General features: G+C 35.3%; 1 protein-coding gene across 1 annotated transcript in view; it reads left to right on the top strand.

The window, feature by feature from the left end:
* NBAS (NBAS subunit of NRZ tethering complex) overlaps window positions 1–15,297 on the top strand; it is a 161,626-nt gene that overhangs the window by 56,154 nt on the left and 90,175 nt on the right. The window contains exons 31-35 of the mRNA XM_005521850.3: window positions 635–747; window positions 3,940–4,053; window positions 11,049–11,162; window positions 12,057–12,214; window positions 13,555–13,653. Coding sequence (XP_005521907.3) covers window positions 635–747; window positions 3,940–4,053; window positions 11,049–11,162; window positions 12,057–12,214; window positions 13,555–13,653 — 598 coding nt within the window. The remainder of the gene's footprint in view (window positions 1–634; window positions 748–3,939; window positions 4,054–11,048; window positions 11,163–12,056; window positions 12,215–13,554; window positions 13,654–15,297) is intronic.

The raw sequence follows: 15,297 nt of genomic DNA, 5'->3' as shown, positions 1-15,297 counted from the left end.
ATTTAAAAAAAAATATCTAAAACTTATTACAATAATATTCTAATGATTTTAAAAACATTTTTAGAATAATGTTCTCTTAATAATTGCATGCATGAATTCATCTTCAGAGGAATTTAATGGGGTTTTTTTTGTTTTTTATAAGCTTTGTTTTGTTTACTGTACCTAGTTGAGGAAACTGAATTTGTGACAATGACTCTAAATGTTATACTTCCAGTCAAGTTTTTGCAGTATTTTGCTTTTATCTTCTATTATATGGCAATAACAGAACAGAATAGTGGTAGGAGAAATATTTCCCAAAATTATTATGTATTAAAGTACATACACCTTCAGTGTCGTCTATTAAATTAATTGCAGATCTAAGCTCAGGAGGGTTTAGGTAATGTGCATATAACAACCAGTTGAAGGCAATGCAAAAACAGAAATTTGTTATGATACTTAGCCGTCTCTAAGATATAGACTGTGCCAAACACCTCCCGTGTGCAATACAAAAATAGCGAGTATTCTGACATTTCATAAGCACAGTGAATTGCTGCTGGTGGTTTGTTTTGTTTTACTCACTGGTAAACTTTTCCCATAAGTTCAATTTTGAATGTTTTCATCAAATTTCAGAAAAATGTGTTTCATTCTCATTTAGGTGCTGTCTGCAACTTATTGAAGACAGTCCGAGTGCTGTTCAGGAGGAGTTGGACCTCATTCGTGCTCTGGGTTATCTGGAAGAGTTTGGTGTGAAAATATTACCACTGCAAGGTACTGCATAATCTTATTCTTTATTTGACTACTTGAATCACAGGCATAAATGTGCATGAGAAATAGTTACTGTTTACATAAGTGTGATGTGATTAAACTAAAGAGCACATATACTGCCTCCAGGCGGTTTACAGACTGTCCTAGTTTAGGGCAAATTAAGAAGGAAAACTCCAAATGGGGATTTCCCCAGGGAAATGCCCCTCTCCACTAACTGGTCCGGGAAAAGGAAAAAAAAAAATTCTTTGGAGAGAAGTGGAAAAAGCTGTTTATTTAACAGAAATTGAGTAATATTAAATAATAAAACCTCTTGCTGTTTGATGGGATGGCAAGTCTAGGAAGAAAAGTCCTTTTCATGTGGTGTAGCTCGGCTCGCTCAGGTTCTTATCAGTCCCTCCGTCGCTGGAAAGTGCCGAGGCCCAGGCCCCGGTGGGCCACAGGCGTGAGCTCCCGGGGTTTGGCTGGGTGTTCAGTCCAGAGCAGGCTTGCACAGATCCAAGAAAAAAAGGGAAAAAAGAAAAAAACAAAGGTCCAGGGAACTCCTCTGCCTCAGCTAGCTAAAACTAACTAAAAGCCAGAGAGAAGCTCTGTCCCGCTGTCTGTCCGTGCTGCAGACACCACAGTCCAGGAGCGGGATGTGTGGGAGTGATGTTTTTCCTTAACACAAACTGCGGCTTCTTCTTCCCCCTCTCTTGCTCTCAAAGCCAGTCTTAAAGGTGCAGAACTTAATATATAACATAAACCAGACGATTGGGGATACCAGTATCATAAAGTCACCCCAGGACACAGACACATAGAAAAAAGTAATTTTTTTAACAGAATATTTTAGCTTGTGAGGTAAGAACGATAGTTGTGTATGGTATTTTTTTTTTTTTTTACTTTTATCAGGACTTTAAAGTGGAGAATCAAGTATATGAAACTCCTGGTGACTTGAACAGAAATTGAGCTCATCTTTTATTTGCCAAATAATCTGCACTTCTCTGTGTGCTTTAAAATAACAGGTAGGAGAGAGGTACTTCATGCAGAGGCACAGTTTTCATGTCTCCACTGGGTTTTCATTGTGAGGTATATAAAACCCAATGACAGTGGAAGTGAACTTTTACAAGGTCTTTCTTCTGATGACATGCTGAAAACTAAATCTTTCAGAGCTCTGAGTCCAGTGGAACAGAAAGTTGTTGGGCAGAAGTTGGAAAGACGTTACGATTATGTACAATGAAATTGCATGAACACTACTCATGGAACTGCCTGAGACAAGCACTGAGCCATGAGATGTGCTGATGATAGTGTTTTACTTCTGGCATTGTGTATAGAAATATTAGAATTTATGGCACGCTCTTCTGGTGCTTTCCACTTCATGGAAAATGAAGTAGATGTTCTCAGATGTTCTCAGCGGCTGTTGTTACTTTACTTTGGTGTTCTCTTTTTGTTCTCTTTTTTTCCAAGTATTTGTTCAAGTGAATTGATGCTCCAAGTGTTATATTCAGAAATCTTAAAGTTTCTAGGCTGAGAATGTCTGATTTCTAGATCTTGCAGTACTGGCCTGTTGGTTTCTAAAGTAAAATTATTTTTCAGTCCATTTGTTCAGGCTGCAAAAAAGTGCATGTATTTTCCTCAACTTTCCTTGATGTGGACATGGAGGTATCACTTTAAAAAAGCAGTGACATTTAAAAAAAGCATTAACAGTATGTGTAATACAACTGATCTAGATTAATTAGAATGTGTGAAATCATGCATGTAATTTCATTAATGATTCTGATTATCCTTGCCTCAGTATCTTTCATGTAAGTCACATTAATCTAATAAGATTAAAATGATGTTTTCAAGTTTTAATGAAAGCCTTTAAATGATCTGTTATTTTGATAGAATGTCATTAAAATAGCACTAAGGATCAGCTGTTCCCACAGCACTACTCTTAGCAATAGACTTTTATTTGCAGTTTTGTGTTTAATTTTCTGTAGATTTTCCCCCACTTCTCTTTTTAACAAACGTAATAGTTTAAGTTTATGAACTACCATTATGCTATATTGTAATAAAATCTGGCTTGAGGACTCCTTGCTAAAATAAAATGTGAAGTCAAGTTCATCTTTAAGTGTTTGACCCATGGTATTATATCAGATTACTTTTAGTTATATTATGTATGAAAAATTCCTGCTTAAATAATTAGTGACTGAAAACATTTTATTGTTATATACTAATATATGCCTGTGATAGAATTTTAAAAGTGAAACTAAAAATGTGACCTTTTCCTGCTCTTCAGTTCTTACTCATTTTAGTCTAATTCCAGAATTAATAGTTTTCATTATGCTAATATGTCTTTTCTCTTACTAAGAGGCCTGATATCCTGTTTTAGGCCAAATATGCTAGTGCAGAGTTTATTCCCATGCAGCCATTCACTCTTACTCAGTGTTAAGTGGAATAATCTGCATGCTGTTCCTCTGTGTTCTGAAAACTTGCATAGTATGAAAGCATTGCCTTTTAAAACAGCAGCCTGAAGTTAGCCACCCATTAACTAGCTAAATAGAACATTGGAATCAGTTCATGATATTAAATTATGCAATTAAAACAATTGTTTAATTCTTGGTAAAATCTATTTTGAAACACAGTACTAATTATCAGCTGCTCAGGATATGGTTGACAGAACCTGGTGATTTGCAGACTATCCTTCCACTTCCTCAGGAAATTTTAAAGTAAATTAAAGCTGAAGCATTTGCTGATGACAGATCTCAGATACATTTGTGATGTATCTTGTCTGTGCTAAATAAATTAAATTTAGTTACAACGTTCTTAAGAAAAGTTAAAAGACTGCTAACTGTGTTAGAAGTCTTATGCGATTTTCTTGCAAAAATTAGAATTAAAAAATATTGAACAAAGGTGTATCAGTTAATTGTACACATTTAAGAAGAGTGAATGTGAAAACATGAAACAAAAGAGTTTTTATTCAGGTCAGTTTTCCTCCTTTTGCTCCCTTCACAGCCTGACTTGCTAATGATTTGAGCTGGATATCCTGTGGTGTTATTTTAACTTTCTGTTTATAGGTGTAATTGAGGATCTGCATGCAAGCAGCTTTGAGCTGGTTTTCAGATTGTGTTTGCATTCTTATATTCCCCAGCACTCCTTCTGTCCTGTGTTGTTTAAGCAGGAGCACAGCAGTCAAGTTCATTTGTACAGTCTCTAAACCAGTTCTGCTTTCAACAGTGCGTTTGTGTTCCGATCGACTCAGTCTCATCAAGGACTGTCTGGCTCAGATGTCAACAAACTATAAACAGCCCGCGAAGCTCCTGGGACTGGCAAACCTGCTAAGGGTTGCAGGTAAGCTGTGTTAGTAAGACACTGAGCTGCAGTGCAGTGAGCATTTATGTTATGCTTTAGGACATTTAAGTTCATTGTCAGAATATGCATTCAAAGATACCACTAAAACATGTCCTGGAAGAGCAGTCATTGGGGAGGTATGAGGCATTTCACATGGGTCAAATATTTCATCTGTAAAACAGCTGAAACGGTCAGTTGCTATGTTCTGCTAATACCTGAAATAAAAATATGCCCTGTCCAGTCTAGAGTTGGAGTAAAGGCTGATTTCAGATCGGAGGAGTTGTGGCTGAGAATATCTTGTTTTACAGTTAATTTGTAGTATTCAAATTACTGTGAATGTTATTACCTCTGTCAGATAAGGTAGCCTGATGGCTATATAATGGTTGCATTTAAGGTACAGAGGGAAAAATAATCTGTAAAGCATGAATTTCAGCTGTTAGACTTCAGTCTATGCTGCATGTATGTCCTTTGGGCACTGAAAATAATGCATTAAGTTGAGTATTCATTTGAGGAGCTGAGCATCTTCAAAAATTGAATCCTGAGGATATTTGGGGGATTTTTTTACAGGTTTTTTTAATAGCCTACTTAAAGTATCTGCCTTTTGATTTTTTTCATTTTTGAAAAATACTTAATCAATGCAGCTGTAAACACAATACTGCTGTATTTTTATGATGTAGAAATAGAATACAGAAATATAAAATACTTATATTTTATGCAGCATAGCGTATAAAATCAGTGCATTCCAGCTTTGTCGCTGAACATGCCTGGCTAATTCTTTTCTCCCTCTCTATTTGTGAAATCGTTTAAGATATTTTTCTTACATTTTCAGGACGCTTAGTACTGACAATTTTTTGCATAGTATTATAAATAGAGGGGGAGATACTCAAGACAGTTGTGTGAGGTTGAGAACAGTGGTGTGGAAATTAGGCTCTTGACCTCCCAAGATACCTTGGTCCTAAGGGAAGTAGTCACAGGACACATCCTTACTCTGGTCAGCACAGTGCTGCTACATGAAAGGTGGAAGAGGGCGTGGGATGTACCCTGTTGGGTAGCTGGATCCAGTCTACATATTTAATATGTAATCCATCAAAAACTATGAATGGTAGTTGTAACTTCTTTTTCTTTGCTTATAAGGCTATTTGGAGGAAAAAGAAGTCTCCCTTACTGGTTCATAAGACAGGATTACTGTACAGCTCTTTCCTTCTCTGTTTTGTTTCACTCACATCAAGTTAAAATATGTGAATTTTTCTTAATATTCTGGGCTCTTTTGGCTAATGCTACTGATTTTTGTTTCACCTTCTTTATGAATCTAAGGCATTCTCTTTGTGTGAAAGAAGGGAAACCAAGATCCAGAGAGATTCTAAAAAGCTTTGTCCAGTAGTGTTATCCTTAGTCTTAGCCATAGGATTTACAATGCCCTGGTATGTACTTTGCAAAGGGATCAAACTTGTGGCTCCCATCTCCAGACTTCAGGGAGTTTGTATAGAGTTCATTGATACAGTACTAGTGTATAATCAGTGTGCTAGTGTTATAATCACAGTGACACTTCCTGAGTCACCACCGAAAAGAGATTTAAGAGATATTTAAAGACAGATAATGAAATGACCCCCCAATTCTTCCATGCACTTACCAGGCTAGAGAAAAGCACAAGATGAATGTGTGAGGTGGTTAATTTTTAAACAGGTGAATGATTTAAAAACTCCTACTTACGCTACATATTTATCTTGTGACTGTTGGGCTCTCTGACTTCAGTGGTTAACCTTGGGAGTAATGCTGATGGTTGCTCTTATGGTAAGTAGGGAATTTTAGCAGTAAAATTATATGTCAAGAGTGAGTCTTGGTAAGGAATACAATACTTAGACACTTTTCTCTTACGCTAAATATACAAGCAACTTGGGCACTTTCAAAGTAAACTTTCACTTATAGAATAACATTTATTTATCTGAAAGGAAAATACAGCAAGATAACATTTTCAGTAGTGAATTTCTGTGGTGGGGGATGTGATGTGGTGTTTTTTAAATTTTGTTTTACGTAAGTAGTTCTAAGCTTTTGTGATTAAAAAACATTTCACTGTCACTGAAGGATGACTAGTTGTATGCTTATATTGGAAAGCTATTATCTCTAGAGAACATTCATTTATGAGTAAGATACGGATTTGGTATGAGAATGCTGTAGTTGTGAATTTTATCTAAACTTAATTGTTGTAGGAGATGGTCTATTGAAAACGGATTTATTTAATTTTAAGGAACTCAGTATTTTTAAAATGTTCTTGTTTGCTTGTTTTTCTGTATTTGGAAGCTGTAAACAGCATACCACTGTTACTGCAAATTTTTTTGTGCCTGGCTCTCTAGGCCATGGACAAGTATCTAGCCCATATGATAAGCAAATAGGCATTTCCTTTGTATGCCTACTGCCAAGTAGCATACAAAGGAAACATGATTGTCATAATTTCAAATCATGCATGTAAATACAATATTTTTCCAAATTACTTAAGAAAGGCTGTAGAGTGTTACTCTTAGGTCTTCTATGTACCTGTGCTGAGTGGTAGAATAGGTAACCTTGCACTGAGTTTAAAGAGTCTTACAATTAGAATAGCTAGGTTATTATCTTTGAAAAGTGTAATGCTGGTGTAGCCTTAATCACAGTCTGTAATGAGGAGCGCTGTATAATTTGATGGTAGAGATTAAGAACATAAATTGAAACCAGACATGTAGAAATGGTATTTATATACCTGTGAACTTGTAATTTAACTTACCGAGTTACAATTAATTATTAATATTATTAATACTATTTTTAATATGATGAAGAGTTATATTAGGACTTGGTAGCCCTGTTGTGAGATAACAAGCATTACTATAATTCCATAACTAAGTTTATAGACAAAAAGGCAGATCATGCATACAGATTCTAAAATTTTTTAATTAGTATATTTTATTTTAAACTTAATATTAGGAAAGGAAAACCTTCCCTGCAGTTTTAGTACAGATAGTCTTTATTTGCAGGTGTAAAACTGCTGGGAAGGGGTACAATGATTTCTAACAGCTTACAATGAAAACAAATGGTTTTATTGAGATATTTTGGGATGGGTCTGGATATTGAAAAAGGGGATTGAACTTTATGGACTTAATGAAGAGTTATATAAAATGCTGCCAGAAGAAAGATTGGATTTTTGTTCTTAATTGGTTTTCACTGCTTACACAATTACCCTGATCTATAAGCCATCTTTGCTGTGTAAGAAATTCTGATTTTGTCCTCTGGAACATACTTACTGGTTTATTGGTTGTGCATGTTTGAAGTTGTGGTACCTTCTGTTTCAAATCCCCTTTGTAGAGTGTTGTGTTGTCTGCTCAGTGGAGGAATTTGTTTCAGTATTTTCCCCTCTTTGCTTCCCCTGCCACTTCACCCTGTATAATTACTGATAGGGAAAGATCTGCTTGCTACATTTGTCCATGTCTATGGAAATTTTTTATGTGTGTGTCTATATATAAAGCATATGCTATGTTTTATTGTATGCAATAGCCTATAAAATACTAAGAACGTACATATTTTAATTAAAATTTTAAAATAATACATTTGTTGTGGATGCAAGGGTAGATTGCAGAGTCATTATTAAGGACCTTTGTGAACTATGTATTCTGAATGCAGTTTGCTTACAGAGCAGCACTGAAAGTGAGTAATAGAATTTATATTCATACTTATCAAAGTTAAAATCTTGCTCAGGTAATGATATATCAGCCAGCTCCTTAATTGCTTTTAAGTATTTGATTAATTACAGTGAACTCTACTTAAGCCTCATATCTACTTCTGTAAGGTAAGCCCACAACTGTTATCTTAATTTCACAGATGGGTAGAGTGAGGGAGAATGTGCTCAGCATGACAGCCAGAAAATCAGCACATGCTCAGGGAGCTGAAGCTGCCCTGTGTCTTGTAATCCTCACTTAATTCATGCTCTTTGTTAAGAATGGTTGTAAAAATTCACTTCATGCAATTACTTGAGTAGATGTGTGCAAAAATAAAAGTAGGAAAAAAAACTTCTGTATCAGAAATCAGTAGCATCTTCTCTATTCTTACAGTATATCAAAAAGATCTACTGAGTGTTGGTCATTATTTCCTTTGTCAGGCTCTTTGGAAATGTTTCCATTATTCTCTTTTCTCAAAACTTTCTATGAGAATTTATTTAATTTTAATATCAGTAAGTGAATGTAGTAGCTTTAAACTTTGCTCAGATTCCTTAAAGCTTATTTTTTAAATCCATCTTCTTAACACTGACTTTCTTCATTTGGAATTAACCATGTAGATGGCTTCTAATATCCTAGATCTTCTAAATCTAGGTGACATTGAAATTCTGAAGTGTATGTACAAAGCTGATATCATTTGACTTCTAAGTTTTAATGGTATGATTTCATTCAGGATAATGTTACTTTATCCACTCACAAAATAGCATGCATCTTACCCAAGGTATATCAATAAGCTTTTTTCTTTATATCATCCAGATTGGATCCAAGCTTTTAAAAAATATTTGAATATCCTTTATTTCTCAGGAAAAAATTTCAATTTTTTCTGAGCTTCCATGTTTTTTCTCATTATTTTTATTAGAACCCCAGAATCATTTAGGTTATCCCCTAACACTTTCCAGCTTCTGGATTTGATTTGAGTCTGTACGTCAGGTGTTAGAGACTTGAAGCAGAATTAGTATGTTATATAATCAGGTCACCATTTGAAGAATTTTGTCACTCCTATCTTGGTTTTAAGTCACAGATAGCTGTCAAAAGTGGCAAGGGAGACAGTTTAGAATTCAAAACTTTTCCTTTTATAAGACTTAATTATTAAAATGCCATCAAATGATGTGTTAAAAAGATGAAGCAGTGAGTTTTTCTATGTCTGAATAGAAGACAACGACTAAACTGCAGCAGTGAGCATTATCAGTCACTGCATGGTTAGTATAAGGTGTGTGAAAAAGGGCTTCACTCAGGGTTTCACTGAGTAACACTGGAGCCAGTTTGTTCTGTGCCATAGCAGTGAATGCCAAGGTATCAGAAGTGTCAGTGAGTGGAGATATGATGAGCAGGTATAGCCATGAACTGGAAGGAAAGTTATCTTTATCTTGTCGTCTTGTGCTTTTGTAAAATGTGCAGAGGTGTATCCTGCTGCACCAGAAGTCTTTGGCTGGAACACTGGGGATGGGGGACTTGATAACATACAGCTGCTCAAGCATTCCTTGGTCCAAATGCTCTTCCTTTCTTTCTTGCAAGCCCACTGATTTTTAAGTGGGCATAAATAGCAGTGATTATTTTGCCTGAAATCTCAGGAGTAACAGTTTGATTGTTTCTCTTGACTTTCGTGTCTGCTGCTTAGTCAGATCTCTGTATAAGAAGTCGAGCTGTCAGGGTGAAGTGGGCATCAAGAGGTGTGTGGCAAGTACGTGTCCCTTGCTTAGAGAAATGGCAGTTCAGATTTATCTTGTGAGGATAGAAGCACATCTTTGGCATCTATAATTGCTTTTGCCCTAATGAGAGGTTCCCAGGTTCCAGAGGGCAAAATTTTGCAACCGGAGAGCTTTGAATGTGATTAATTTGCAACTTGGAATGCTGGCAGTATATTGAGTAGGAGACAGGAAGATAAAATGATGGGAAGCTAACCTGTTCTCCCAGCTGAGTTAGTCGTGATGTGCGGGGATTAGGGGAGGCTTGATTGAGTTCAGTAATTAGGGTACTTCACTTGCTTGAATGTCATTGTAGTGCAACTGCTACAGCTTTCTTTTTGAGAAAGCTTTAAAATTTGCTTTGTCTGTGGTGATGGATCTGCAAAGTGGAGCTAAAAATAACAGCTATGCAATTTAAGAACATGTACTCTTTAAATGGTTTTGGAAACTGGATCTGTTTAACCTTCTGAAATATTTGCATTTCACAAATTGTAGTAATACAGTTTCATAAACCAGTGCCCTTTTCAAATGACTGTAACAACACTGGCTGCATAAAATTGCTTTTAATAATAGAGGAGAAGCATGAGCAAGAAGCTTCCATTTAAAAAAAATCTGCTTCTTTTTATTCTAAAAATTCTTTCCTAAATTAATAGGGTATTTTTCCTGTGTATGGTTTGTCACCTTCTCATACAGTGCATGGACAGACATAGTATTTTGAGCAAAAGATTGGACAAGCTACTGCCAGCAAATTGTTCATTCTAAATTGAAAAAAGCTTAAAAAAAATATAGATGACTAGTGAAGGTATAAATGTTATTTGTATTGACTGTAACTGGCTTTGGAAAGTAGATGAGCTGTCTCATTAGATTTTCATCTGTGAATGCTGATGTATTAAAATTGAGGTCAGGACATTTTTCTACAAAGTTTCTTGATGAAAATTTAGTCAGAAGGCTTCAATAGTATCTGAAGTGGAACTTTAGATTCCTAACTAGTGGAAGAGGCCTTGTCCAGAAGGTCTGGTGACTGAGACAGATGTATGGTGTGGAAAAATTAGTTTCAGTTCTACTCACTTAGTTTATGAGGTTAGGGATTTTTAAATGCTTACATTTTCTGCATCTCATGCCATTTGGAGCCATGAAGTGGCAGTTTAAAATGGGTCTTTATATATTATAAGAAAACAAACATTTCAATTTTTTTCTTCTATTACAGTACATAGACTTTATTTTTTTCAGTGTCAGGATTTTGATTTGTATATCACTTAGCTTAAATATCAGTTTTGATCTATGCTTTGGCCATCACATAAATTCAATTTTCAAAACCTTTTTCTTAACCTTGACATAACATGCTAATTGGCTTGGGATTTTTTACAAGCTATGGTGCCAATGTTTTTTTTTTAAATACTAACTCTTTTTATTGTTTCCTTCAGGAAAAAGCAGATAATTTTATTTCTGTTTCAGTTTCAAGAGGGGCTTTTCATGTTGTGGTATATAGTTAATTCTTAAGAAATGAAGTAGCAAGCTTAAGTTGACCATTAATTCCAATCAACTAATAAAAAGTTTGATTTTTTTCTTATAGGAGATGATCAGATGGAGAGAAAAGGTCAAGTTTTAATCCTTTTAGTGGAACAGGCTCTCAGTTTCCAGGACTACAAAGCAGCTAGTATGCATTGCCAGGAGCTCATGGCCACAGGTGAAGTGAATAAACAGGGGATGCATGAGGTGATGGTGGTGGAAATCTGAGTTCTGACTTCTGTCTTTCTGTGAGGTGTGGTGTTTCAGACTGTTCCATTTTGTTAGAATAGCAGTTACATCTCATTAGTGCAAGTGCACTGACATTGAATAGAGGCACATAAAGCAAATACTGCTTGGAATAAGTGTGTACTGAACTATTGGATGTGTAACCTCAGGGAGCTTTTCTGTATGCCTCTGGGAACCACATTTTCTACTTCTTTCTATACTGTAGCCCTCTCAGACAGGTAAAACCATGTGACTGCAGCTAGCAGGAAAATACAGCTCTTTTAGAAGCCTACCTTTCTGTCAGAACTCTTAAGATATTTTTATATTTGTGCTATTTATATGATTTGTGTATGTGACAGTATGAGTGGAGGTAAATGAAATACATTTGTCAAAATACTAAGGAGGATGGGATTTGTTTCCTTGGGCCTTTTTTTCCTCTTTGAGAATGAGGGGGGAAAAAATCAAGATTTATTGAGATTTTTTTAATATATCAAGTGATATATTTTATACTTTGTTTTTTACAGCTACTCCAGTAAAATGTTCAGTATCATGCTCTGAAATAAATTATTATTTTCTTATTGTAATATGTAGAAATATAGGCTATAAGCTTACAGGTGGCTATTTTATTGTTATCTACAATATTTTAAAGATTAGTCTTTTATGTATTTGGTCAATCTAAAATTGAGCTCCATCTCTGTTTTATAAAAGGAGCCTTTATGGTTCCTTTCACAGGGGATGCTAAGCCTTGACAGGAATACCACATACCCTCCTTTGTCTCATCCAATAATAATTGGGTAGCATCCTCCTTTTACTTGTGATAGGAAGTGTGTTTTGTGTTCCCTTGTAGGTTACTCTAAAAGCTGGGAAGTGTGCAGTCAGCTTGGGCAATCCGAGGGCTTCCAGGACCTGGGGATGCGCCAGGAGCTCATGGCCTTTGCTCTGACACACTGTCCCCCCAGTGCCATAGAGGCACTGCTGGCAGTCAGCAGCTCATTGCAAACCCAGGTACCTCTTTCTGGGGCTTCTTTCATCAAAGTTCAATGCCTGCTAAAGTAAAAGGGACTTGGACTCATTTTCAAGTTTATTCCCTTAATTTCTACCTTCCAGTATATTTATATTTGTTCTACTCCACTCTTCTACTTTCACTGTTATTTTTCAGCAAATGAGGTCTCTTTCTAAGCAGTTTTGTGTGATGAGTTTCTCAAGTAGAAGTGCAGTTGTGTTCTCTAATACCTTTAATTTCTTAATTGATGGCCTGATTCAAACATTTTATTTGCAAATTTAACTGATGATATTTTAAAATATTTTTCTTATTTATACTTTGTAATGCAACTTCATTAAATGCCCACACAAATATCTATTAAGGGTTTATTCTATGGTTGTTATGATCATTACCCGATATGCAATGAAATTATTTTCTCAGAAATCTCAGTGATGTAATGGTTTTAACAACTACAAGAGGTTTTGTGCCTGAGCAATCTTTATTAACTCTGCAGTGACTGACTTGATAGAATCACATCTTAGGTGTTGAGCTGATCGCAGTATATATGTAAGAACACATAATTGTGGTATTTAAATACAACTTACGTCAAGGTGACATAGCAAAAGTTTTATTTGAAACTGAAGGGCAGTAATTTAGATTGTCAAAATGTTAAATTTTTGTTCACTGTAATTGTGGCATGGCCTACATACTAGGACTTGTTTGAGTTCATAATTGTCTTAGTTGTCTAAGAGTCCACAATGTTCTTAGATTTATAATTGTGTAATAGAAACATCTTAGAGGTCTTTGGATACAGAATGTGAGAATGTGGAAGAAGGGAGTCATAGCTACAGCACATGTGCAGCCTGGTTGACAGCTGCAAGTTTGTAGCCTTTTCCTTAAAAAATCCCCTGAATAGCAGTGTCTATGATAATACAGGCAACATGTGAAGATGGAATTTCAGTGCAGAACTTCTGCTCACAAAGCCTCTGTCATGTGGAACACCTGTCTTTGTGGAGTTGCCCAGTGCCCAGTCTCAGTTCAGATTGTGGATGTTTTCATGACATTTCTTTACCCTACATTGTACAGCATGGAACATAAAATTAAAAAAAAAAAATAAAAAATTTCTTAGATTATGGGAAAAATATTGCACAAAATTCACAGAGAAGGGAAGGTAGTTTTGTCTAGAGACTACAGCAGTGAGATGATGTCAGAGATGCTGTGGTTTCTTTGCATCTTCTCCAGCACTCTTTTCTTTCATGGAAGCCTTTACATCACCGTTTCTTGGGTTTCCCACAAAATCAGTCATAATTCTTTCATTGGCTTATTTGGCTGGCAAGAGATAATATTTATTTCATGTTTATAGATTCTTTATGAGGCCGTGAATTACCAGTTTCTTCCTTCTGAAGGAGGTGAGAATTCAGATATCTCTGGGACTTCTTTGTTGATGAGTAAAGATACAGAGGTAAGTTTTAATGTGAATTTTAAAAGTAATCATGACTTTGTTCTACATTACTCTGAAGAACCAAATTTGAGTTTTTAGCAACATCTGTCTGCTTACTAGATAAAATGAGCAACATTAGACATTTACTACTTTCTGTTGTTAGGTTAAGTTCGAGGTTTTGCTTATGTATTTATACTTGATTCTGATTTTTAGTTGCTTCTTCCTACACAGTCTTAGCACCATTGAAAAAAAATTATAAACTCAGAGGCAGGAAAAGTGCAACAAAACTTATGTTAAAGTAGACATTTATGTATATATATATGTATATTTTAATCTGTCCCAGTTGCAAAACAAAACATTTTAAACCTGAAATGCATATTTAACCAAAAAGTGCTTTGAATTTAACTTTTTTCCCCTTAGTTCTGTGCGTCATGAAGTTTATGATTTGTTATTTTGTAATGTTCATATATTGCATGTGAAATTGGTTTTATGTGTAAGATCAGAAGGAATATTGAGTGTTCCACAGGCAGAACAACAGGAAACAAGTCTTCTATTTTTCTTTCTGTGTTTATGTCTATTATTTTATGTCTGTATCTGTACAATTTCAAGTACTTTTCTCCCTTTAAAGATGTAATTATTTACCTATTTATGAAAACAGGAACGTTTTTCACACTCTTTGAAGTGGAAAATTCTATATTTAATTTATTCTTTTTTCTATTTAATCAAATAAGTGAGAAATAAATAAATCTAGGGGTGAGGAGAGGTGGTTAGAAACCTTAAAGAAATAAAGAAAAGAAGAGGTGAAAAGGGCGTGGTGAAAGAGGGAAGCAAAGAAAGAAGAGAAGGTTCATGTTACATAGGGTGGGTTTTTGAGCAGTTGTGATTTCCAGCCTCCATGGAGAATATGTCCATATTTTGTGTGTGGTTTTTATGTACATATGTGTATATAAATATATATGTGCATGAATACGTAGACATACATGTACACATATGTATTTGCGTATATATGAAATTAATGGCAGGAAAGTAAAATAGCACTGTAAGCAGTATTCAGAGGAAGAGGGCCAAACATTTGGTGTCTGCCAGAATCATCAATATTAAGAACAGGTCTGCTTCCCTGGAACAAATGCTTTTTATTTTCTGGAAATCTGTAGATGCATCTCTCTGAGTGGGAGGTTAAGTAGATGTTAATAAAATTGATATGGGTGTGGATGCATATGTTTACAATATTTTAATGTCTATAAAAATTTGTCATGCATCACCTTTCATGTGCTGTAGTATTATATTGTGGCAGAACAATTAGGCATGCATATAAATGATTAAGAAATTTATTCAAAGGTTTATCAGAGTTGAGTAAACTCACTAATTAACTTCGCTATCATTTCAGTTTGCATATTGGAAGCAATTTTCATTATGCTGGAGAATTGACATTCAGAAATTTCTCCAACATAGCTTTCATTCCCCCTCCTTCTTAGTTGTGGTTGATTGTCTCTTTAGAATTGGAAGTAGGTTGACCTGGCAAGTTTATATGTTGCTGCACTGGGGGGTGTTTTCTTTTTGTTTAATATGGCTCCTTGGCATGTTGTGTTTCAGACTGTTACACTAGGAAATGAAGTTCTGTATATTTGCTAATTCTTTCTTTTTGTTCTCTCCCAGTTGACTTAA

This window comes from Pseudopodoces humilis, chromosome 3 (assembly GCF_049639895.1).
Source record: "Pseudopodoces humilis isolate 2021_Gansu_Grassland_sample_001 chromosome 3, ASM4963989v1, whole genome shotgun sequence".
Lineage (NCBI taxonomy): Eukaryota > Metazoa > Chordata > Aves > Passeriformes > Paridae > Pseudopodoces > Pseudopodoces humilis.
This window is presented reverse-complemented; position numbering and strand designations above follow the sequence as displayed.